Source organism: Hydractinia symbiolongicarpus, chromosome 1 (genome assembly GCF_029227915.1).
Source record: "Hydractinia symbiolongicarpus strain clone_291-10 chromosome 1, HSymV2.1, whole genome shotgun sequence".
Lineage (NCBI taxonomy): Eukaryota > Metazoa > Cnidaria > Hydrozoa > Anthoathecata > Hydractiniidae > Hydractinia > Hydractinia symbiolongicarpus.
Genome location: NC_079875.1, coordinates 9,311,696 through 9,339,008, shown reverse-complemented (window position 1 = coordinate 9,339,008; position 27,313 = coordinate 9,311,696). Strand labels below are relative to the sequence as shown.

Here is a 27,313-nt window from a genome sequence, read left to right as displayed (position 1 = left end):
TGCAACGATCCAGCTTTTTTAGTAGCACATTTTATTTCAAGGCATTCACAGGTGTAGCTGTAAAGTATTGTTTATTGCAACGCGTTGTTGTGGTGTACTGCAAAAATTTATGAAAGCAACGGAGAGAAACATCGCTAATAAGTTACAACCCTACTTCACATCTGCTGCAGTATAAATAATTTCATTTTATTTGTTGTACGAAAAAAAAATGTGCTATTGAGTTACAAACTTACTTTTGCCGCTGTACGAATGAAAAATATTGCCACCGATTTACAAACTTACATTCCCTGCTGTATGAATAATGAGTTACAAACTACTTTTCCTGCAGGACGAATAAAAAATATCGCTATCAAATTACAAATTTACTTTTTCTGCTGCATGCATAAAAAACATTGCTACCGAGAAACGAACTTACTTTCGCTGCCGTACGAAGGTAAAATATCGGTACCGAGTTAACTTACTTTAAGCGCTGTACGAAAGACAAATATCGCTATCAAGAAGTTAACAGGAGTAGTCGTCATCCTGTAATTACAATACGATACGTATTGTAATTACAGGGTGACGACTACTCCTATCAAGATAATCTAAATGCCAAGGTTACCTAAATGGGCGTGTCATGCAATTCTCGACTTTTTCCAAAATTTGTAAGCGCACCAAAAATGTTATACTGCTCCTATATGCTAAAAGGTGAAGAAACTTTAGAATTGACTTAAAGAAAAACAAATTAAACTGGCAGTTTTGTTTTCGTATGTCAAATGTTGAGAGAGGTAAGGTAAGACATTCCACTTTGAATTAGTCAATGAGATGTTAGAAATTGAAAGAAAACGTCGCAGTCCATTTTTTTCTTACGAGCTATCCAAGTAATATCATGGACCTAAACAAAGCTAGATTTGGAATAGTTATTTTCTTCTTCTTTTTGCAACTATCCAGCTAGTTCAGTAGCATTTCCATTTCAAGGAGTTTACAAGAGTAGTGATCACCCTAAAATTACAATATGTATTGTTCAAGATAATCGGAATGTCAAGGTTAACCTATTTAGGCGTTCTGTGCAATAATCTCGCTGCAGGACTCTTTGTCCCCCATTTTTGTTAATCTCAAGCACGACGAGAAAGAAAGAATAACAAAAGAACATTTTAGTCAAAAGAATACTACATATATTCCATAGAGTGACGTTTGATAATATTGCAAAATATTTTTTCACGGCGCAGTTATATTTCCGTGCACAAACGGAATGATAAATATTCTTAAAGAGTACCATACATAAGATGAAAGAAATGAAATCTAACATATCGCCTTTTTCTTGCGTCGAAATTGCAATGACGATAATGTCGCAGTTGCATTGACGACAATGTCGGCGAATACAATAGAACTTAAAAAATAGAAATCTATTCGTCAAAGATTGATCGTAAACAAATAGCAAGTGTTTTATGTCAGAAATGGCGTCGAATTTTAGTTGATGTCAAAACGTAGATAGGCGTTAATGAATTCTTTTTTTGCATCTGTTGTGATAGAGAAAAATATTTTGACAAATTACAATACACATTTTTATAAGAGAATTAAGCATGTGATTGAGCATAGAGTTTCTTAAAATTTCAGCCTTAAATTTTTCTTAACTTTCTTTTTTGGCCTTAAAAAACCCTTTCTTTACATTATCGTAAAATAAGTCACTTGCTATGCTTGCAACAATATATATTTAAATATCCATGTCAATAAACACCTTTTTTATTCCGTCTCACCTCTGTTGTATCAGTTTCTTATAACTTAGCCTTTCTGAGCCTAAGGTTTCTTATAATACAACGTGCATACGATAAAAAAAACAGTATGAGAATAGAAAGAGAGGTGTATGGAGAGCATCATAGACACTCAGTTCAAATTCCTATAAACTTTTAAAAAATGGTCCTAGGATCTTTTTATTGCGTGACCCTGGATAACTAATACTTTTGATTTAAACGAGAAATCTACAGCTTTTTGTAATCATAATCCAAATTAAAATTTAAACTTTCTGAATAGTTAAAAAAAGTATAAAAATAATCCGTAACTTTATTTAAATAAAAAAGAAATATGATATAACACTCCAAATGTACAGCTTACGAATAGACATTGTTTTTCCATAAGGTCAGACAACTTCGACTTTTGTACACACGGGGCTTGCCATAACTGCTAATATTTAATATAGTTGTGCCTTTCTCGGTTGCAACGTCGGTGCTGCGAACGCTTGGCGACAAAATACTGCTTTTATTGTCGGTGATTTGTCGTCGGGATACAAACGCTCGGAATACTCACGCGCAACTTCCTTGTAAGCTTTTTTATATTCACGATCAAAAGCATCTAACAAAAAACGGGGAAAATTAACAGACTTACTTTGACTTTTTCGAAGGAAATATAATTCTGTCTGGCACAAAAACTGACGGGTTCGTCTACATGTCTTCTATGTCTGCTATCTATTTCAAAAAGTTTGATCAAAAGTAAAGGACGACTTACCAACATCGATATTTTCGGCACCACAAGACAAAAGTGATAAAAATAACAGTTCTCTGTATAAACTCCTAAAACGACAAAATAAATCCGATTGCTGAAAAGGAAAGAAACTTCACAAAAACACCACTCCTTCATGTCTGGAACAAACAGGGATTGTGTAGGGTAAAAAAGCCCCTGTTGTGTTGGTTTTATCAAACTTGGTTTGCATTCTCCTTTGCAACATTTGGTAAAAAACGCCTTTCAGCGCCCTTTAGCATTTTTAACACCCTATTCTTATGATATTACAGACAATTTGGACTGACTTATGTCCTCAAGCGTTTAAAATAAAAGGGCTAAGGAATGGCTTTTTAACAGTAGTTAGCCTTAAGTGGCCGTATAAAGGAGGCAATAACAAGAAACACAAAAACATAGTTTTAGATTCTTCTGAAGGATATTTGAGAAAACCATTTGAAAGGATTATAAACTTATCGTACCAATGAACTTCAGTGTTTTGATTCTGTTGTCGAGACCTTTCATCCAATAACATCTTCATCGGGTTTACTACGTCATTTTTTTGCACATGCGCAGAAATTGCAGTTAGCAAGCTACAAGGAAAGAAACAAATTAAACCTATAAAATACAAAGTTAAGATAAAAGTATGAAAGATTATAAATGCCTAATTAAATTCTAACGATCTTGACCTTTAAAAAAAATTCATTTTAAAGAACTAAAATTTATCTTTTTACCAAACCTTATTTCAACCAAGCCTATCGGTTATTGCCGACCCAAAATTAGTGTAAACCAATATAATACCAGTTCGAAATGACTTTACAGTCCATCCTGTCTATAAAGGACAGCAACCATACAAAAAAGGTGTGCTATAGACGCTTGCCACAGTACGTTCAAAAAAGGTTGTGAAGTACATAAAAAAATTCTATTAATTATCAAAAGTCTGATACAAACAAATGGTGTCTTAGTTTTCATAACTTTGGCACTGTGTTCTATCGACTTTTAAACCGGCGTCCAATATATGTCGAATTCTATAGAGAGTTTGACCGTAATTTGAAAGGGAATTAAAAACATTACCTGTTATAGTCATACGTTTATTGCATAGCATGCTCTCTATAGTCGTGTGTTAGCTATATACCTTGTACACTATAGACAGGCTATAGTGTACAAGCACTATCTTAGAAGTAACAATATCCCTTAGAAAGTAAAAGTTAATCCAACAAAAAAAAGAAACTGATAAGCTCAGTGCAAATACCACACGCTGTATCAAAACATTACCTTCTGGATGTCCAGCCTCTCTCTGCAACCAAATATTGTTTTTCATCTAAAATTATAAAAAAAGATTAAAAACTAGTGCCCTTACTTAATTTTAATGGCTTAGATAAATTTCAAAGTTGATGATGAGAAAGAATATAATAAAAAAAGGTCAGAGAGCTTTTCCGCATCTCTATTAAGGTATCAGGTAATCAAGAAAAAAATAATATTTTTTTGCAATTTATCCATAAATTGAAATAGTGCAAATTTGATGGTTGTAGGATATTGCCTAGTAGTTACCAGGGTGCGATCCCATGTTCCAATACCGCCGAAACTGCCAACCGCAAAAGACCACCCTTCACGTGCTGCAATCACGGCACACTTCTAGTTTGCTTTAAATCGAATACAATAATACATTTCTAGTTCTTCATAACTGCAAACACACTACTTCACAACTAACCTGATACATTTTGACTAACCTGGTACATTCCATAACATATACAATGGAACAAAATGCTCCGTTTGACGATTCACATCCCAAGATGTAGATACAACGACTTCTCTATTATTGCCATCCTGAATATAAAACAAAATATTTACTATTGCTGTGTTCTATGTATTTAAAATGTACAAGTAACAATTCTCCATCTCTTTTTGAAAATGTATTAACGATTAAACAAGACTCTCTTCTTCAATACTTCACGTGCTTCTTACCACAAACATCTCAAAAACAAATGGGCAGGAGTGCAAACAAAACACTGTGCACATTTCATAAAAAACTTTCAAAAATCAACCATCAGAAGTTGGTACCCCTGACTAATTCAAGAAAAGTAATGTGTTGTAATGTATTGCAAAAAGTTATAAAATATCGCTACCGAGTTACAAAATAACTTGCGATGTTGTACGACAGAAAAATATCGCTACCGAGTTATAAATTTACTTTCCCTGTTGTACGAATGAAAAATATCGCTACCGAGTTACAAAATAACTTGCGATGTTGTACGACAGAAAAATATCGCTACCGAGTTACAAATTTACTTTCTCTGTTGTACGACAGAAAAGTATCGCTACCGAGTTATAAATTTACTTTTCCTGTTGTACGAATAAAAAAGATAGCCATTGAGTTACAAACTTACTTTCACTGTTGTACGAATTAAAAATATTGCTATCGAGTTACAAAATTACTATCCCTGTTGTACGACAGAAAAGTATCGCTACCGAGTTATAAATTTACTTTTCCTGTTATACGAATAAAAAAGATAGCCATTGAGTTACAAACTTACTTTCACTGTTGTACGAATGAAAAATATTGCTGTCGAGTTACAAAATTACTTTCCCTGTTACACGACAGAAAAATATCGCTACCGAGTTACAAACTGACTTTTTCTGTTATACGAATGAAAAATATCGCTACCGAGTTACAAATTTACTTTCCCTGTTACACGACTAAAAAATATCGCTACCGAGTTACAAACTGACTTTTCCTGTTATACGAATGAAAAATATCGCTACCGAGTTACAAACTGACTTTTTTTTGTTATACGAATAAAAAATATCGCTACCGAGTTACAAATTTACTTTCCCTGTTACACGACTAAAAAATATCGCTACCGAGTTACAAACTGACTTTTCCTGTTATACGAATGAAAAATATCGCTACCGAGTTACAAACTGAGTTTTCCTGTTATACAAATGAAAAATATCGCTACCGAGTTATAAATTTACTTTCCCTGTTGTACGAATGAAAAATATCGCTACCGAGTTACAAATTTACTTTCCCTGTTGTACAACAGAATAATATCGCTACCGAGTTACAAAATTACTTTCCCTACTGTACGAATGAAAAAAAATCGCTACCGAGCTATATTACTATGCTCTCGCTGCAGTACGAATGACTTACAAGAACTTACTTTACTCTTGGTGCAGTACAATAAAATATATTGCTGAAGTTACAAACTTACTTCGTTTTCGCTGCTGTACGAATGAAGAAGAAACGAAGGTAGATGACTGTGAAGACCAAGGCGATGAAAATACCACACCTAAAATAACGCCGTGTAAAATTGTGTGTGTAGAAAGGGTGTTGAGGGTTGAAGACAGAGCTACTTAGCAAATGGTTAGCATAAAGGGTGTGAGATATTTACCGAAAATGTGTATAAATTCAACGTAAGGGATTTGCATCAACTTTCAAAGTTGAAGTTAGAGAAAGAAAAAAATGGAGATTATGTTGGAATTGTGCAACATGCGTCAAGTATAAACGTCAAATGTCGAGAATAACATAAGACAATCTGGATTTAGACTTCGTCTTCTAACTGATGACATACCGTCACAAAACAGCGAAACAACAATAGTAACAATAAACCTACTAAATTCCAATACAGTATGGGTTTCTCATTGACAATGTCTGTTGTTTGAAGTTTCGAGTCTCCATTATTTTCTAACATGTTTTCCAATTCTTTTCTTAGTACTAGAGGACTTAAATAGGGTACTGAAGTGACCATTTTTTCTTCAGGAGTACCTATGGAAATAAAAAGGTAAAAAATACTTACAACAAAGAAACCTATTTAAATTTTATGTAATAGTTCAATAAAAACTTTCAGAATAACAAAAAAACTATTACAATGGATACTCCATTAATTAACTTGGTACAATTCTCAGGAAAAAGCGTTCTATAAAGGAGCGCTGAACCTAATGGGGTGCTAATTAAGACAAAAGCCCACTTCAATATGTTTAGCCCATCGGCTCAAAGTGCACGCATCAAATTGCGCGATATTGCGTAATAATAGACGCATGACAGAGCAAGGGTTAAATACATCATGCTTTATGATCGAAGAGAGCTCTTACAGTCCTGTAAATTATGTACAAAAACAAGATATCCAGAAAAAAGTATGAACATAATTTTGACAAAGTCAACCTTGTAGTTACTATTCAAAAGTTGTAAGAAAATAAAGAGTTTTTAAAGTTACGTATTTTTATCCACCATACTAAAATTAAATTACCATCTGTACTGAACCAATAATACTTATCCCATAACCAGCAAGCAAACCTTCTTTACGGAAGCGGTTTTAATCTATAGCTGTCAAGAGGGCGTTAAATCAAGCATCTACCAATTATAATAATAATAAGATATTTACCTAAAAACATGTTGAAATTACTACTTGTACTGCTCGATTTCCTGTGTTTAAAAAAAGCTTGGCGTCGACCACCAGATCCTAACACGGGACTAGATGACGCACTGGTTGGTGCACTACTACTGATGATCATATCACGACTCAACTTTTTAGTAGGTTTGATCGATACTGCTTTGGAAGGAGCGGGTGCAGAAGAGAAGAACTGTTCCAACTGGTGTGTACTGCTCTCACTAGCGTTGCTACCGCTTGTAGTACTGCTTATGGAAGCTGTGTCGTTGTTGACATTTATGTTGCGAGTAAGAAGTGGATTACTAGATGATTTTGTGTCGTTGACATTTGAAGAAGATACGTCCGAACTTAAGCTACCAGAACTGCACTTTTTAGATGCGAGTCCTCTGTAGTCCTGAAAAAAGTAGGTTTAACATACTTAAAGCTCTGTCAGACCTGTCGGAATTATTCTTTTAAGAAAAACGATTTGCCAAGCATTCTTTTGTCCTGTAAAGCATTTGTTTTATCCGTAGATCAAGGTAAAAAATCTAAATGATTAAAATGTGGAACTTAATGTTGCGATTGGAAGCTGTCACAAAAAATACAGAACTAGCGTTTGCGCTGGGAATGCTTCTTCTAAAATATTTTGGATACTTTATGATAACAAAAGAGCGTATATTGAAAAAACGGTATCAAGATCTCATGTAGAATAAATTACACTTTAAAACAGCGTCTTACTTATTGTCTGCAAGAATTCTAATATTTTTTCGCCTTAAAAACATTTGCGAAATTTTTACAATGGATTGACCAAATTTAATTTTGCAATTTACTGTAAAATTGCAATTTGCGAATAGCAAACAGTTCTTCTATTAAGGTAAACAACATAAAGTTTACGAATATAATAAAACTGACATTGATTACAAATGAAATAAGTTACCTTTACTTTAATTTGTAGATTGGGAACTCGTTTGGCTTGACAGAACGGACATCTAAGGATAATTATATGTTAGTTAAAATCAACTATGCGCCTTATAATTTTAAAACGTGACAGTTAGATATGTACATTGGAAATGGCATTCACATTAAGTTTTTTAAACTAACAACCCTTTACGCTGTGGATAAGCAAGCACAGGTGTCTTCAAAATGTAGATTGATCAACCTACCGACGGATCGAAATGGTGGGCGTTTGTCATTATTTTCTGAGTTTGACAAGGAAAATGTAAGCAATAATGCCACAAAAGAAAAACATGGAGTTATGAACAGGCTGTAAATAGAAGGAAGAAGGTACTTAACTTACAAAATGTTCAAGTTCGAATCATCAGCACTCCATGCTCCCATGACTTCTTCATCATATATAACTTTGTCGCACGTCGTGCAGATTTGACAACTACATATAACAGCTTCAAGAGCTATGTCGGACTTTGTACTAACACCTTTAACAGAAGGTGGACCTATTTCGTCGTATAAATCTGACGCTGAACCTTGATGTGAGGAACTACCCAGATCTTGCCATGAGCCATCGTGGCAGACGATAATATGACTGTTATTGTTGCCGGCGTTATTGCTTAAATTAGAACCAATTGATGTCTCACTAAGACGACGTGTTGTACGGGTGATTGACGCTGGAGCGTTGGTGAATTCGTTATCACTTTCTGATGTTTGACTAGACATGCTAAAATTACGTCGGTGACTTTTGACTGCCGACAGATCTTGATTGCTGTGTGAATTGATTGATAGATCTGATAATGCTGTCCCAAGATCTATTAATCCTAAGACACAAAACGGAACAGGTTAAATACAAAACAAGCTAGGAAATAGTTGTCAGAAAATTATTTAAACAACTTAACAAAAATACTTCAGCTATCACCAAGGGCTTAATTACACTTCCTTTAATCTATTACCTCCAGCAACAGGTTGTTGACGACTTAAGTCCTCCGTTGACAGTAGTCCTGAACTATAGCCTCCATCCGATCCCGTGCCAACACTAGATGTTTCCAATGGTATCAGCAAATTTGCATCTTTCCTTAAGTTCTCGTCTGAGTCAGATAAGTTAATCAAGAGATTTTTTCCACTGTTGTTTCTTTTCAGCATAATAGTTTTTTGAAAAGCATGCATCGCCATAAGAGCAATACGAAGTCTGTTCCACAGTTGCTTAGGAGATCTTCGGATTTTCTCAGGTAGCCATTTTCCATCAAGCACTGCCTGAAAATGAAATCAAAGTAGTGTTCCTATATTTTTAAGACGTTGTGACAAAACCAGCGAGTTGTTTCCACAGTGCAATCTCTAATTCAATAAACATAGACACGATTTTAAATAACATACAGAAACATTCTAAAATTAGGCCAATTCTGCTTACACTAACCTCACCAAGGGCGATATTATCCACGAAGTGAGAAAATAAAAGATTCTAACTAACTGGAAAAACATACGGTGCAGCAAAAAACTCTGATGGTCAATAATCTTAGAAATTATTTTGCTCACTATTTTGCTCGGAATACACAGCCTAGTAGAAACAGGCTTGTCAGAAGGATAGCAAAAAGTTATCATAGGACGGAATTTCAATCTAAGTACAGTTATACAGAGGTGACGAAAGTAAAAATGGGATGATTTTCCTAGATTAAAAAAATGGCAAACAGGGACGAAGTTCCTATTGGAGCTAAAAGGAATAATAAAATGCACTTTAGTGACTACTCTTCCCCTATGACACTAGTCCTATGTGACAATAATCCTATGATAGTAGCCCCATGTAACACTTACCCTGATAGTCACCCCCTGTTACACTTACCCTATCATAGAAGCCCCATGCCACATTCACCTTATCATAGAAGCTCTACGTGACACTTACCCTATGATAGAAGCCCCATGTGACAGCATTTGGTTGTATGCCGACTCTTTTCATTTCAAACAACACTTTCACTGCTAACGCTGGATGGTCGAACTGTCCAGAGAGCTGCATCAGAACACGATAACAAACCTGAGAAAAAAATTAATAACAACTAAGAAACAAACTAAACAATTTATACTTAGACAAGGTGATATAAAAATTTTGTTTACGTTAAGCATTCAATATCAGTCTCGGTATTTCGACGCATTTTGCTTTAAAATGTGAGCGTAAAGAGCTTAAACATCGCCAAATTTCGTAATAACATTGTCAATATTTTTTTCACTAAAGGTCGACCATTATGGTAAAACAGCAGTATTTCTTCACAGACACAGGTTTTTTAGGACGTTTTGGGTTTTGTATGATAAGCACCCCATTTTGACCTATCTTTGATCTATCTTTTCCTAAGCATTTGAACTATCTTTATTAACAAACTTAGAGTGTTTACACAGTCACTTAAGACAGGCAGATAAATGAGAAAGCATGACAAATGTCAAAAGGTTAAAAAATGTGAAAAATCTAACTGCATATCCGATAAGAACTTACTTCGTCTGGTAATTTTGCCTTAGTCTCACTGATCTTCTGCAGGACCTGAATGTAATAAAGGTTACATTAAAAAATCACAACAGAAATGCACGTATTTTTGTAGAAAAAACTAAACAAAGAGTGTAGTGGCAAATTTTATTATTAATCGTTAAATTCTGGGAGTGAAAATCCCTAAAACAAAAACGATCAATTGAAAATAGAAACAATTCTCTAAAGTATTTGAACATTGTGCCTTATCTAATTCAAAATTTGTAGTCTAAAACATTTAAAATTTTATACCTCAAAGGCTTTCCACAAAATATTTTCTTTATTGTAATGAAACTTTACATAAGCTGGTAGATGGATGAACCATATAGTATAGCAATGACCCAACAAACATCTATGAGAGACACGCCGTAATTTACAACTGCTAGTAATTACTAACTAGCTAGTAGGGCTAAGATACTTTTACACAGGGTGTTAACTATAAATTCATATTTAAGACTGTTAGTCTCCAACCAGGAAGTTCTCTAAGAGTCTTCTAAGGAAAGAACTGTTTCAGATGCCTGAAACAGTTCTTCCGAAACAAATTTCTTGCAACATCGATCGAATATCAATCAAATCATTAAATGCCAACCATTTCATTGTTTCATGCTTTGATAAATAAAAACTGAAAACACGTATGCAATAAAAAAGTTTTTGACTGACTTTGTCAGGTAGGTTTTGAAAAACGAGAACATCAAGGGAAAATAAGTCATTAAAAAAATAGATGGTTGGGAAATTCAACTAGTTCCAATTCAATTGGGAATTATCCATCTATTGGGCAAAATAAAAGCTGGCGAACGCCCCGTCAATAAAGGTAAAATATTTTCAAGCAAGAATTTGATATATCAATTAAGTTATTAAATATGTCAATTCGGAGGAATACCTGAAAACCTAAGGTATAACGTATTATTAGAAAGAAATAAACATAAAACTTACCTTGCCCATAGAGTTGGACTGTTGGCTTGTTTTTTCGCACTCTAAAATGAAAAAATAAAAATAATTACACCAGCTTTTAATTACACAAGTTACCTTTAACTTGAAATTAATTAAAAAAAAAATAGTAAATTGTATAATAGAGATAATTTTAAAGCAAGGCTACTTTGTAAATAGACAAAGCCCAGTTTAAAGTAACTTTGATCATGGCTAGAAACAAAAAATCATGATTTCTAAAAGCTAGCTATCTAGTTGGTGAGGTTTTTTAACACCAGTAAATTTTTTTCTAAAAGAAACAGGTTTTTAAAAATAACCAACCAACTTGTATACCAGTTGTCTTATTATGTGGGAAATTTTATTTAAGCAGAATTCCAATATTCTTGGATTTTTACAAGTTTATTTTCATCAAAACTAACATTTTTATCTTAAGAAAGAATGTAACTAACAATTGATCCCTGTTGTCTTTCATGTATAGTTCTTCCAACCATAGGTGATCGAGGTGGAGTCGTTGTATTTGTTGATTTCAAATTGAGTAGAGTCGGGTTCACAGCAGCAAACAAATCCTCGCGTAACTTCGGGAAACCGTTATATCTAAGTAATAAATAAATAGATAAATGGCAGAACGAACGAACGAACGAACGAACGAACGAACGAACGAACGAACGAACGAACGAACGAACGAACGAACGAACGAACGAACGAACGAACGAACGAACGAACGAACGAACGAACGAACGAACGAACGAACGAACGAACGAACGAACGAACGAACGAACGAACGAACGAACGAACGAACGAACGAACGAACGAATGAACGAACGAGTAAAAACATTTAAATAATAAACTCCAAAGTTATTTGACATGTGTTGTAGTGATCCTTTACTTAATAAATGAAACAGAATAATGAAAAAAACATGATGAAAAAGCAAACAAACAAGGAGACAATTATGTTACAGAAAAATAGCATGCATAACAATACAATGGCAACATGGCAAAATGATGGTTAAGGTTTCTTTTTGTTTACAACATCTTTACAACAAAATACCTACTTGTACATTTCACCAGGTGGTAAGCCTAATAGGTCTGGTGCTGTCACAACGACTGTTGTAAAACTAAAAAAAAACAATTGATAATTCAGAATAATGGTGGACATACTTTAAAGGTGTTATTACCCTGTTATTTTGGTGGGAAATAGACCTATTTTTACTGCAACTAAACCGGGAGCATGTTTCCCTACAGTGTTAAACACTCCTACACTTATGAGACTGAAAAACTGTGGAATTTCTTACCTTCCACTCCCTGCATTTGAATGTAGTAATCTTCCATTAGTCTCACACTAGAAATAAAGTAAAAGATTGTATATCTAGTTACTCCAATTTAGTGTGGGTAGTTTATGTTTTCAATCTGACCTAATAATAAGCCAAACTGGCGACACTAAAGACACGCTAATAACAAGAAACAGTATAAAATATCCAGATTGATAGTGCTTGTCTTATTTCTCATGTTAACAGAACTATTTTTCCAAGGTGGGAATTTTCACAAATTCTTTTTTCTTTTCGTTATTCAAGAACAAATTTTTGCAAATCTGGTGTTTACTCTCAAGAAAATCCGACCTACCTATCCCCTGAAGTCCTTAGAAGTTTATTTTTACCTTGAATGTAACTATTTTAGAATTTTTTTCGCAAACAACTGAATTGGATATTGGATTAGAAAAATTGTGGAATTTCTCGAATTCGTTAAATATCCTGTTCGCAATTTTTTTAATATACCTTAGGAGAAATTACAAAACCTGCACTGTATACTGGAGTATCAGAAATACCGGAGCATGTCAAGACATTTTTGTAGCAAAAAATGGTCTTATTACTATTGTTTTAAAATAACCAGAAAATAATAACAAAAAAAATTAAGAAATATTACTTTTTCAATACATTCATCAAAAAATGCCAATACTGCGTCATTGCTGGATGATAACGAACGAGTTTCGATAAAGTGGCTAAAAAGTTGAGTTCTGGTGAGCAGCTGAAAGAATCTCTCGGTTCCTCTTGGACGACTCCTAACAAAACCTAATCAAAAAACAACAACTTAATTGCCATATTATCAGGTTCTACAACAAAACATAATGATGAATATATTACGAGCTTCATGGTAAAAAACAAATAAAATAACAAGTTTTTCCTTGAAATGTGTGAAGTTTGATTTCCCACCTATCTATTACTCCATATGCATTTATTTTTAAAAATTGCAATATGTTAAACAAGACAAAAAAAGATTACCCTGTAAGTCAAATAAAGTTGTAAGATCGCGAGATCCAATATCTGGCCGTGATGTGATAGGTAGCAGAAATTGTCTAAAACATCAAAAACATAAAGGAATATTTTTCAAGGTAGAGGATATATCAGCATCTGATAATGTTGAATAAAATCTTGACACACAACAATTAACAGACATTGGCATCGTGAACAAAAATAAAATGAAAACATGCCAGACATCACCGTTTATAAAACAATCTAATTTTCAGTACCAGTGACCAGTAATAAAAATCATAGGTTTCTATTGTTTCCTAAACACTGCATAGCCTGCATAGATTTTTCATTTTCTTTTAAATGTTAGCAACAACGTACTGACCATGCAGATTTTAAACGTGTATGTGTAAAAAGATTTTCTATTTTTTTGTAAATGCGTTAATGCACGCTCATATGACAAAAAAATGAAACAGGAATGACTGATATACCACCCACCTTCAGTATCATTATTTACTTTACAACCGTTTCCCAAAATGCCTTAAAGTACAAAAAATTTATTTATCTTTTACATTTCGATTTTTAACACAACCACAGTCTTGCAGACATGAATGTTCCATTTTCTTCAATTATTAATAAACACACTATTTTCACTAAAAGATTGTTGATAGTGCTTAAAAAGTTTTAAAAAACAGTAAACACTTCAATGTATCAAATAAGCTACTTCAACAAGTTGAATGTTGTACACGCAGAATTAAACATTAAATCCCTTTATCCTTTTTTTATTTTAAATCGAACTTGCTAACAAAAATTGCAAAACAGGCAAAAAAATTATGTTGAATTAAGGAAACTCAAACAATGATAAAAAACTGAACCTACTTGTAACCCTTCAGAATTTGAGCATGGAACCGCAGGAATGCTTCTCTGATATTAACTTCTATGTAGTTCTGAATAAAAAAGTTTCAATTAAAACAAAGCTTGCATCCGATGTTACTAATAATGGGGATACCACAACTAACTTTTTTCTTAGCTGAGGATAGATCATCCAATGGTGCCATTTCCACAGCTGTGTTACTGTCTTCATTTGCAACTGAGAAAAATGAGATTTTAACAAGTTAAGCAATTCTGAATTCAGCAAGTGTTAGTTTCATATATTTCATATTCAATTGTTATTAATACATACACTACAGTGCAACAGTAAAATGGACCAGTATCATTTAAGTTGAATGCTTTTTTCACTTATTTACACTTTGGGTTTCCACTTAGACGAAATTGATCAAATCAATCAACAAAAAGTAAGAAGCAATCCTGCTTTCACATCAATTGATATCAAATGATTTGAGATCATTTTTTATGTAAGTGGAAACTCACCTTTAATCAACAAAACCAACAAAATCATACATTAAAAGAAACAAACAAAAAAAACAAAATGTTAAAAGATTTTTTTCTAGCTGGACATTACACTTTGTTAAGCTTAGAAAATAATTTGCAGCAGAAAACGACTATACAGCTAAAGTATAATAACAAATACAATTTACAAACTTTTACGGAATTTTAAATTGCCTTTTTACTAATTTCAGTTTCAATTGTTAGCATGTAATTAATTTCCAATGGAAATGCAAGAAATTTACACAACTTTAACTATGAGTTACCTTGATAAAGTTGTAGAAACAGCTCATCAAGTCGATCTTTGATAATTTTTCCAGGTTTCTAAATAGAAGTTTCATTTCCAACTTAACTATGTACTTTCATGGATGAGCATAAAAAACAATAATGAAATTTACCTTTGGCAAGGACTTCCATGTAGCTGACTTTGATTCTTTCGGATCAACAGCCCTGTAATAAAAATCTGTTCACAGTGTGGGCAAATTACAAATTTATGACAGTAGAAATTGCAACAAAAAACAGATTGATTGCTGTATACAGTCTTAAAAAAATAACCCTGTTTTGTTTGTGGTTGACCGTTTTTCTGTGTTAGTTACTTTAAACCCTGTCTTCCTACTTTAGCAACAAACATAAAGCAAACAGTCCATAATACATGACTAAGAAAGTCTTACTGAGTTATCATATTAGTATCAAGATCAACACAAGTAACATCTTTCGGTGGACTTGATTGATCAAAATAACGAGAATCAATACCTAGTGAAAATGTAAACAATTAATTTTTTAGATATTAGTAAAGGCTTCCCATGATATTTACTGGGAATACAACCCTACAACTATCACAAAAATATATTTTAGTTATCAGTTTTTCATTTTAGAAGCTACTCCCTAAGTTAGGGCTGTTCATATTATGACATATATAAATGAATTAGCCACCCATGTTGCAAATAGACAAGTAATATAAAGTATTTTTTAATGAGTCATTTTTTAGTAAGGAAAATATGGCTAAATCAAAAATCATTCATTTTTTATTCCTCTAAAAAGAAATTGTGATGTTATGCAAACATCTGCTTGGGACCAGTCTGCTATAAAGCCCCATATATGTCATTTTTGGTACCAGGAAAGTAATTAACATGCCAGCCCAGAAAGTTGTAGTTACTTTTATTACAGATACTACAGTGTCCTCTTTCTATGTAGTAAATTTTCTTCTCATACATTTTTCATTTAACATTTGGAATTCACTAGCCATTGTATTTAGGAGAACAAAAACTTTGTCTAAGAAGAAATTTGTGTTGATTTAGCATAATTTGTAAAATAAACAATTAATTTTAATCACATGACATTTTCTCATCCAGGTACAGGTTTTCTTTCATGTGACATAGAACAAAAGTTTAGAAAACATACCATATATAAATGGAAAAGGAGCAAACAGTACGTCTGCCAGTTTCAGTGGACATAATGGAATATATGGACACTTCCATTGAAATGGGAAAATCAACTAAAAACAAAGCATTAAATTATTAAGAACAAGATCAATCAGGAAAATACATAATATTATTCATTCTTTTATCAATGTTTTTCCATTCTTATGTGATGCAGTTTTATATTGAACACATCTTTCACAATATGCTTCTCTCCACATTATATGTTTTAAGTTTGTGAATAAATAGTAATTGTCTATTGCTCATACCGATATTAAGGCTTCACCCACACTTGTCAGCAAGGCAGGTCTCAAAGAATGCACTAGAATCTTCTGCTCTGTTAGAATGCAGTACAACAATACCAACGTGTTGTCAGTTCCAAGACATCGTAACAATGCAGTAAAAGATGCCCCACTAAATTCAAAGTAAAAAATATTAAAAATCTTCACTTTCTCTCTTTTGATTGCAATTTGTAATTTGTAATTTACAATTCTTTCTTTTTTTTAACAGGACACATTGCAGAGAAAAAATATCTGACACCTCTTTTGGAAAAACAAACATATATATTTTAGCTTGGTATTTCCTGGAGAAACTCTTAGCCAGTATGCCCCTCGAAATTTGCAAAGCACTTATTAAAAAATCAGTTTTATAAAACTATGGCTACAAAAAAACATGTTGCAAACAAGATCTGACTTCGTTCTTACCTGACTGGTAATGGTCCTCGGGATGGTTCTTGTAATTCAAACCCTTCATGAGTGATCTATAAAAATTATTGTATGTAGTGTGAATACAATTTTGGTGAATATAAATATTTATTTTCAGAACTTCTGCCATTGTATATAAAAAATGCATAAAAAATAATAAAATAAGATGTCGATTTTAACATATACCTGCAGTAATTATTTATGAAAGCTATTTTTAAATTAAAAAATAAGGCTTTTGACATGCTTTCAGAAAAATGTCAAATTCTATCCAGCGTACCTGTACATATACTATTGGTTTCTGAGGTGTTGGGAAGGGAACATTACGCATAAAGTGGGAGATATATCTAAAAAACAACATTAAAAAGATAAATAATTTCTATACAAAAAAAATGAACTTAGTTTGTTATAAAGTGATATGCACAAACTGATTCTTCATTTAAGGCAATGTTTTCTTAAAAATAGAAGCAGTGTTGAAAATAAATATGTAAATGCTGATATTTACTGTTGTTAATTCCTTCTACATAATTTTGACCTTTCCTTTGCATTATACACCCGCTTTTAAACAAATACATTGGAAAATACCTTTCAATTGGAATACTTTGTTTTCCAGACACTGTTAGTCTGTACAATGACATCAAGAAGCGTCGAAAAGCATCAAAAAAAGGATAACGTGATAACAAACAAATGCTTTTATTAGTTTGTGCAACTAATTTCTTTTCGCCTCTGTGATTCTAAATAAAACAGAGTGGTGGAAATTTCTAAATGTACCACTTTTCATAAAATTAGCCTGTAAACGATCTATAGAAATTACAAAAGCAACTATAAAACAGATCGTTTTACCTTTTTCTGTTGTTGAATTAGTTTGTACACATCATCAGTAAACTTCTCCTTCTGCAGCTCTTCAAAAAATGTGACACCAGCACCATAAATCTGATAAAACAATGTGTGCATAAAAACAAGCAATTTGTATATGTCATAATTGAAGCACTGTGTTTACTAAAATCAACTTTGCACTTATAAACTATAGCTGTAGGAGCAAGCAAAGCAAAATTGCAGACATAGGAAAATATTGATTTGAGCATGTAGTAAATTTTCCTTTGCCTGGTTAAAAGTGATTAGCCAATATAAATATTTGCTGACCAATTGACCAAAATTTTTTTTAGTATTAGCAAACAAAAATAATTACCTAAGGTCAACCTGAGTGTCTACACTGCACTTACTTTTAATTCTAACTCTATTTAGTTTTAAATTGTTCATTTAAAATCTCAAAAGTTTTCCATTTTAATAACACCTGCATAAAATAGCTGTATTTTGTTTGTTACAGATTGATTTCTTTAATTTGAACAAGGATTCTTTACAAGCTAGCCACTAGTCTCTATAATAATAGCTGTCGTCTGTCTGTTTGTGCATCTGTTTGTCTTTTTGTTACGAATACACGAAGTGCAATATATAAAGGACGGGTGACCCTGTGGATTTTTCCACGGGTTAATGACTAGTAAATCAGTAATATCATTAACTATGCTACCCTCGAAAAAACACAACCTAATTTTTTTTCACCATGTCTTTGTAAAAAAACTTAACCAAAAACACCAACCTTTTCCCCTTTCGCATCTGTTAATGCAAATGTTGAAAAAATAGGCAATGGTGGCTGAGATTTTTCAGGCCAACACTCTACGACAGCACCAAGAGGCATGCAGAACAAAGCAACTTCATCAGGAAGTGGAAAAGCATCACAATCAACAGACGGATATCTGCTGATCATTTCTAAATAAACACGCATCATGTACTTAAACAACAATGTTAGTACAAATTATGATTAAATATAAATGATCAGAGACAAGTGGTTGGTTAAAAGTTACAGGCTATTACTTGTATATTTATTATATATTATTTATACATTATATACATTTTTTGATCAGGGTTTAAGATGTATATATATATATATATATATACAATTATTGGTTTTTAGGGACAGCACATGGCATGCCATTCAAAGTTTATTTCTTTGAATATTTGCCTTTCTAATCAAATAAATTAAAGAATTATTGTAGTTATGAAGATTAGCCACAATAACGAAAAATGTCTGAATATTACCTGCAGGATAAGACAGAGAGTTTGTCCGTGCTAAAGATTTGCGGTAACAAAGATATACTTCAGACCCAACTAATCCTTGGTTTAAGTTTTTCTCAATCAAACAGAAAGCATGTGGTGGTTTTTCACCCTAAATTACAAAAGCACTGCTATCAGACAAATTTGAACACATAGTGAGATTGAAAGGCTCTAAATAAAACAAAACTTACCTTGTTTGCAATAATGACACATATTTCAATGACAGCTAACGATGAATGAGCAAACTGTGGAGACGCTCTTCGATACGTTATAAAAATTCTCATGTTGCTGCCATTATTAACATTAGCTACTTGTTTAGTTGGAGTCTTGTGGACAATATCACATCCATGCATAAGACGTTGCTTACCCTCATACAAAACTCTACAGTAGAAAATGGTAATGCATTAATGAATTAAAAAAATGGAGCTGCTCTTACCAAAAAACTGATAGTTATAAAAAGCTGCAAACCATCTATATTCTCTTTATATATTTGAGTGTGAATGACAGAACCAAAATAACATAAGTTAGTCATGACACAGGGTCCCATAATAAGAATAATAAATATAATTACCCAATGTCAGTAAGGGGTGGTTTATCTCTTCCCCGTCTGTAGCAGATAAAGCATGGTGGTGTACGGATGGAACCATGATTCAAATCAGCAGTCAAACCATTTGGTGTATTTTCAATGCAAGTATACCCAGGTGGTGGTTCTTCACCAAGACTTTTAAAAATAACGGCAAGGTCGGTGATTGGTTCCAAGGTCTCTGCATCACATTCTGGTTTCTTTAAATCATTTAAACCAGCGGAGACAAAATAATTTGCCACCTGGGGAGAAGAGTCATCAACCATTTTGTTTAATTATTTATCTCCTTGACACAACCATGGTGTAGAGAGCATTCCTGGAAAGTAAAAAAAACTTCTTTATTAAAAAATAAAATTTATTTAAACAAATGCTAAAACAAAGATGTTTTAATACACTCTTAAAACAAACAAAATACTATATATACAGATGATAGCATGACATAAACGTTTACATAATTTCCCAAAAACAATACACAAAGAAAATAGAAACAACAAAGAATGTTGTGTGAAAATTGGTAAAACTTATTCTTCAATAAAGAAGATTTAAAATTGTTTCTACAGTTGCTACAATGCAACCAACAATGCACAGTTTGTTTATGTATTGCTTGCTTCTAAATGCTATTGCCATCAGAACAATTCCAAATCTGTCTAAGCCAGTGACTATAGGAAAAAAGAAAAAAAATGGCCATTTTGTAAAGAACCTTTGCATAATGGCAACAATTCAAATTTTTCTACAAAAAAATGAAAAAGAATTCAGCATGTTTGTGTTACGCTTTTCCTGGTGAGATAAACTTTTTATCTTTCATGGCCTCAACTCCTACTTGAAGTTTCTCTCCTTAAGTTTAAATGAATATGCTAATGTGTACATTTTTTAGTCATAATAGAAGCAGTGTATTAAAATGCTGATCAAGTAAATCTACTGATACCCTGTAAATCTTTGTCTGTCTCAACAGACCATTTTTCGAATTCACTACCATTAAAAAATTGATTGTTATCATCAAAAACTGTGGTAATAAGTTTTCCTTGATTCAAAATGTTTAAAAAACGGTAACAAACTATGGAAGCGAAGTGAAATAGTGACTAATGCAAAGGCTTCGAATTATAATTTTGTGATCAACCCATGCAAGTCAGTGCTTTACACATTTGGCAATATTTTGCAGTATTCAGTTATTATTGTATTATATATATACTATAGACGATAAAGCCTGTCGAAAAATCCACTGAGGCAGGTTAAAAATGAAAAAGAAGCGTCATTTGAATTTTGATGACTTCAGCAACCCATTCACAAAAAAATAAGAACCTTTTTTCACGTTGCCTCTACTGTGTACAGCTTAAACTGCTTATCAAGAAAATATATATGATCATGTGCTTTTGATGAGCAGTTAATGAGATATAGGGGTTCAAAAATTTTGCTGATGTCAGCAATGGCCTGTCAAAAACGTAAAAAAATTTTTTAGAAATTTTTATATCTGTTTCCTTTATCGTAGACCTTCAAACGCTGATCAAGAAAATGTATAGGATTATGTACTTTTGACAAACGGTTGCAGAGATATTAGGGTTTAAAGGTTTTTTATTGACGTCATCAACATTCCGAAACAGGTTTGGGGACCCAGGTTTGGGAAAATTACCCAAGTTATTTAGCATCAAAGTTTTAGATGCACTGTAATGGCTTCATTAGATTAAAGGGATCCCGAGGCACTTTTACAAGTTGGACTTACATACCTGAAAGATTTTCATAAAAAATTCCCAATGACATATTCACTTTTTGTTAAAAGTTCATGTAAACCTGACCTGACAGGCTTAAAATACAATGTTGATATAAAAGAGTATAAAACATCTCAAGGTAAACCGTAAATTTCTTGAAATAGCCTCTTCATTTTAGCACTTTTATGTAGGTTTCACTATCGAGAACAAAAGTTCCAAGTCTAACTTGCTCCACTTGCAGGAAATTAAATATGTCTGAGCTAATTTGGAAATGGTGTTTCTTTCCAAAGGGTGACAAAACTAATTGTTTTTCAAAACTAACCCTAACCCTAGCGGCCCTTGCTTGGGTGGTCTGAAGCATAGCTAGTTCCAAAACCTTGTATATATTATGCATGTAGTTTAGATTTAGAACATATGTATATCAGTGAAAAGATGCTAGTAGCCACAGTATTAAAGTTTTTACCATAATTAGACTTTCTACACATAAAGACTGCATTTTTATTCCTGATAATTTTTCTGATTTTTTTTGCCAATGCATAAGCATCCAGGAAAAACGGAAACATTTAAACTCATCTCTAGAGGAATTCCATTGTTTACATTTTCAGTGGTAAGCTCTTTCGGCTTTGGCATTTGCGTGGCAGGTAAAAAGATGGGGCGCTAGGTGAAGCAAGTTAATTATCTTTTTTTCTCACACAAAGGCATTCTTAGGACTTTTAATGAATTCAAATAAATCAGAAGGCATCAACCTAGCTACACTCAATAATAGTTTATAACCTCAACGATGTTCCTGTTAGAAAAAATCCACAGTAAAAGACCTCCTTTTATCAAATCCTGGCATCTTTTTTCCAGCCACGCAAATGCCAGAGCCAAGAGAAGCTTACCGCTGAAAAGTAAACAAATAATGTCATGCTGGAATCGATAATATCAAAACATGAAGTTATGTGACATCAAACCAGAAAGTCATGCATTATCAAACATAGCATGCTTGTGTGAGTTAACCTTTTTTCTAAAAAACTAAACCATCATTCGTACTATATATTATATTTTCTCTCTGTCAGACTAAGGCAAAAAGATAGCTAGCTACACAGTAGCGCCTAGCTAGCTTATAGTTATATTAAAGCTATTTTGTAGCTGAAAGATTAACCACACATAATCAAACAAAAAACTATATACATACATATTACAAGCATTTAAAAAGGTTTTCGTGACAAACAAAATTCTGGGGTCAACATTAAACAGGAATGAAAACATTTTTGTTTCCAAAGTCTTGAAAAGTACTGTTTTTACTGCCGTACAAAATCGATCAAATTTCGTGATACCGTTAACATGAGTTAACCGTAAGGTGCAAACCTTGTGTAAGGTTATTTTTTTCTAGGGGAATCCCTGAACCCCCGACCCCAGCGTTTTTCGCTCCAACACACTCTCGGTTTCAGTGTCTTTCTCACTTATATCAAAAAGGCAAAAAAATTACCCGAGAACGAGGGTGTCTCCAACAAGCAGGCAGACCAGGAAAATTTTTTCCTCCAGTCGGCCCTCTACTGGATAAATAAGCAATCAGCTCTCAATTATAGCGCAAAGATGTACGATGGCCCCTATGGCATATATGGCTCACTATTCCTTCTTTCGACACATTTCTTTCGGGGTGAAACACTTCCCTTTGAATGAACTCGAAAAGTCCATAAACACAATTCTGGTCTTTTGTTTAAGGTGAATTATTTTAACTTTAAATAAAAATATGTCGTATAAACATTCTCTTCAGTATTTTGACATTCTTCTGTGCATTTTCCCGAATAATTTTTTTTTGTTGCATCTAAAATTCCAATACCTGGTCTGCAATATTGCATCCATAGTCTCTTTTTGCATATTGAATGGTGAGACGTCGGACCTAACAATAAGCGCGGCGTTGATGAGAGACAGTCCTAGTTGACTAATCAATTCAATTCTATCGACATACCGTATTTAGTCCCACGGCAGGATTAGCTTTCATCCTTAGAGAAAAGGTGGGTTTAAAAGAGAAAAACAACATTGATACAAGGGCCTGTAGTGTTTTTTTGATCAATACAACGCTACAGGCCCTGGGATCGAAGTGGAAGAGAAGAAGTAATAATGGAGAAAAGGGATTATTTTTTCAAACGAAAAACAATCAGCACGAATCGCAGATTATGCACGGTCGTTCAAAACCGCGATTTTAAGGAAATAAAGTGTGCGCATGCGCCAAAATTTTTTTTAAAAAAAGCGCCTACGGCATAAGATTATGACGTCATCGATATTGACCTCACTCTCTATTATCTTGTTTTAGTTGCCCAATAAAAGAAAATTTAACATTTTTTCCTTTTAAAACTAAAGAAGGATGACCATAGACTACTATTTCGCCTTTGGTTGCCACCCGGGGCAGCCTAAACAGACGGCAAGGTCCAACAAAAGCCCGGATGGCTAGTTCACAATTTACCAGTCCAGGAGCACTCTTGTACAACATTCTGACGCAAGGTTTTGCCTAAAAATTACTTTTCCTGTTTGCATGTATCCCTTATCGAGCGTTCTATCGTATTAGGTAGTAGCTGCCACTTTTTTTACTACTAAAATTTTGAGCTTTTCTACACCATACATTTCACTTTCGTTTTCACAAAAAAAAAATGGTTGACAACTATTAGAAATGTAAAATAGACGCTAACAAACAAAGAACAAACGATATTATACTTCTAAAATTAAATTTTAAAAGGAAAAAAATAATTCATCTGATCTGTAACCTTAGCTAGCTCTAAGGTTGGTCTTGATTAGTTTTCTAGAAGCCTGCTAAAACTAAACGTAAATGTGAGAAAGCTAGCTTCACTCAGACTCAGTGGACCCCAATGGAAATAATCCACTAACAATAGGTTTTTGTGATTTTCTGGGCTAGAAACACTTTAAATATTTATCATTATTGTTGTTGTTGTTAGACTAGCAACTGATTGCAAATGAAAAAAAATTGTACAGTTATATATGTGTTAAACGAAAGCTAACAATTTACACATTTTTAGACATTTCAGCCTAGACCATTCCTTAATCGTGAGATTTTTCACCACGAAAGTCAATCTGAATTATATAAAAATAGTTTACAAATTAGGCTATTACAAGTATTTTTTATTTTAATTCATAATCTGTATTTAACGAATACATTCTTATTTCAAACACATCCAACAAAAAGTGGTAATCGAGCAAATCGTCAAGCTCCTCTGTTTCATCATTGTTCCATCTTTTTTTTTAACCGCCTCTGTCAACAAATCTTCACATGCAAATCACGTTTGAATGACGCTTGAAATTGTGAATTGTTGGGTCAAAATTACTTCAATGAAATCGTGCCAACATGTTTTGTATCATAGAACAATTTGGCACTGGTGCCCTAAAATGTGAACAAACAGAAAGTACAATATAAGCTACCAGAATCACCCAAAACCACGAAGACGCGTGCGTGTGCAATGTGTGGCAATCGTTTTTAATCTTTTATAATTCAATAATTTAACGGACTAGCCGTCAACGTTCAATGGACCCCGGGTACAAACCTCGTACAGCCGACTTCCCGAAAAACGAAAAGTTTCTTTTTCAAATCCCCATTATAAAATGTATTTTTTTGTACGAAAAAGTTTCATAATTCCCAACTTCTTACTAAATGTCCTCCTTTTCGATTTCTTAATGTTGGCTTGGAAGGTCTTATACCTAACAGGAGTCTTTCCCTTTAAAGTCTATGGAATACACGTTTAATACGGAGCCAATTATTAACGCACTATTTACACCAGCGTTTTTTCCTAGTTGTTTATATTTTTTTCAAATGACTGATTGGTTCGTGTTAATTCGGTCTGTTCCTAGGTCATTCTGACAGATTCCAGCTGGTTCTGGGTGATTGTGGATAGCTCCAGTGTTTACCACAACCGCAGGCTAGGTTATTTTTGGTTTGGAAAACAATGATTGAGCAAACGACAGGGCACTACAAAAAGCTCTTATCTTTTAAAAAAACCTGAGGCTCTCATAAAAAAGCATGTAAAATGATAGCAAAGTGTGCATAAAAATGTACAGACATGTGAGTTAATGTTTAACATATTCCTGTGAAATCCCTGACTTTTTTCTGATGAAACTATTTTTTTTGGCGAGATAAACATAAATTTTTCATGATTTATCAGACACCACAAACTCCGCATAAGCCTCAATTATATAAGTCAAAAACTTTTTCCAGGGTACGAACAGATATGCTGTCCAAATAAATGCACAGGAGCATCTCTGGTTTAGTGTTACTTGTTGTTTTGTTAATTATATACATATTATAGAAAAATATTATCGATTTCTTTTTGTATGAGGTTTTTCATTAACAAACAAACCTTCGCTGCGAAAAATTATTTTTAGCAGAACTATTAATAAACCCCTAACTAACCCCTAACCCCTTTTGGGGAACTGTGAAACAGTCAGGGTAAACACCTAATTAGACGACATGACCTAATTAGGCGAGTCATTTAGTTAGGCGACACGATGTAGTTTAGTTGGTAGAGCAGTTTTTTAAGATGTTAAAAAATAAGAACGACAAAATCTACGACATATCCAAATATATCTTTCAGCAAGCTTTCGCCAACGCCCAGGTTGGCATGTTCACACTGTTTCTAAATTTTATTTTACAAGTTAGAGATAAAATACTAAACAAGATATGATGTAGTTTAATTACGCTGCCCGTAGTCTAACTAGGCGAACGAAAACTTTCTGTTGTAAATACGTCGAAATCATTGCGTTTCGCACTACAATTTTTATGTGAATCAAATATGTCCACTTTGCAGACAATTTTGACCAATTATCGTCTTATTTGCATCGCACATTGGCAACTTATGGCCCAAACCTTGTGTGGCAATATTTGTTGTTTTAAATAATGGATTTCAGCCATCGACGCCACAGGAAAAAGAATATGGCGGACGGAAACGTGGTATTGTTTGACTAAGATTTTAACGATGTTAAAACAGGATGTGAATAAAAAAGAAACGTTACAAAACAAATTGTTACCACATCCATCTTAAAAAAAATAATTTTTTTTTTGCGTTTTTTGTGAAAGAATATCTTCATTAAATTATTGCAGATTTTACTATCGTCACCTAAATAGGTGACATGTAATATTTAATTTTAACATAATTCTTACTTGCGCGAGCATATCGAGGCACGAGTGACAATTTTGGAATCATGGTTGCGTAGACTATTCATTCTGAACAAAGTGTTTTTGCGATTTTTTCTTAGGAATGTGTGAGAAGCCATTAAATATTGTAATGTCTTAACTAGGTTACAACATTTTTCACATCTAACACTGGTTTATTGCTTATATTTATCTTATTGAGTGCACAATTCTCATTTAAAATAATGATATTTACCGATTTATGAAGTCTTGTGAAAGGTCATTTCCAAGGACCAGTTTCTTTCAGAAAAAAAGTGGCAGCCACAAACCACTGGTTTTATTTGATAAAATAGGCTATCAGCTTTCAGGAAAAACATGTCTTAAAGCATGACTTTGCGTTGGAAGGCAAATATCTTCATTTTCCACCAACATATAAAATTTTATGATCAAAACATTGCTATTCTTTCTGTCTCCTCCCAACAAAAGTGAAAGTGATCGGGTAGTGGAATCCAGAGTTTTTGTATAGTCCAAGGCCTGCTCTACTAAAATAAAATCTTTTTAAGAGATGATCTCTACCGCAGAGGCTCGAAAAACGTTTGTTTTTAAGGGAAATTTAAAGCACGTGCGATGGTGGCCATTATGAATCGCTTGCGGCAGAAAATTTGATAACAAATAATGGCGCATGCGCACACTTTTTTTCCTGCCGTAAATGACCGTGTATGATGCGTAAAAACACAAATAAATTAAAAGCATTCGATATTGTTGTAAAATTCTAATTACAGAGGCTATATAGGACAAAAGTAGATTCAGTACTTAATAGAAATTACAACA

General features: G+C 33.3%; 1 protein-coding gene across 1 annotated transcript; it reads right to left on the bottom strand.

Moving 5' to 3' along the window:
* Window positions 1-1,131: 1,131 nt before the first annotated feature.
* LOC130636678 (DENN domain-containing protein 4C-like) lies at window positions 1,132-22,683 on the bottom strand. Its single transcript, XM_057446481.1, has 36 exons — window positions 22,541-22,683; window positions 19,649-19,976; window positions 19,269-19,458; window positions 19,063-19,189; window positions 18,563-18,732; window positions 17,809-17,898; window positions 17,551-17,699; window positions 17,246-17,312; window positions 16,969-17,024; window positions 16,534-16,678; window positions 16,248-16,341; window positions 15,518-15,599; window positions 15,245-15,296; window positions 15,113-15,170; window positions 14,480-14,550; window positions 14,340-14,407; window positions 13,494-13,567; window positions 13,138-13,283; window positions 12,510-12,556; window positions 12,270-12,332; window positions 11,667-11,811; window positions 11,224-11,264; window positions 10,543-10,642; window positions 10,264-10,308; window positions 9,682-9,810; window positions 8,738-9,038; window positions 8,134-8,605; window positions 7,774-7,825; window positions 6,852-7,251; window positions 6,084-6,235; window positions 5,682-5,759; window positions 4,200-4,296; window positions 3,745-3,790; window positions 2,952-3,062; window positions 2,482-2,546; window positions 1,132-2,328 (listed from the first exon to the last, which is right to left on the bottom strand). Exons 2-36 carry the CDS (start codon window positions 19,924-19,926, stop codon window positions 2,168-2,170), a joined length of 4,422 nt encoding a protein of 1,473 aa, XP_057302464.1. The 5' UTR covers window positions 19,927-19,976; window positions 22,541-22,683; the 3' UTR covers window positions 1,132-2,167.
* Between the last annotated feature and the right edge of the window lie 4,630 nt (window positions 22,684-27,313).

What these genes read in the sequence shown, in the direction of transcription:
- LOC130636678 (XM_057446481.1), bottom strand. Translation starts at nt 19,926, where the DNA reads ATGGTTGATGACTCTTCTCCCCAGGTGGCAAATTATTTTGTCTCCGCT. An exon ending in AGTCCAACTCTATGGGCAAG is followed by an intron (nt 10,643 to 11,223) that starts GTAAGTTTTATG and finishes TGTCTCTCATAG; the next exon opens with ATGTTTGTTGGGTCATTGCT. An exon ending in TGCCGAAAATATCGATGTTG is followed by an intron (nt 2,329 to 2,481) that starts GTAAGTCGTCCT and finishes GTTTTTTGTTAG; the next exon opens with ATGCTTTTGATCGTGAATAT.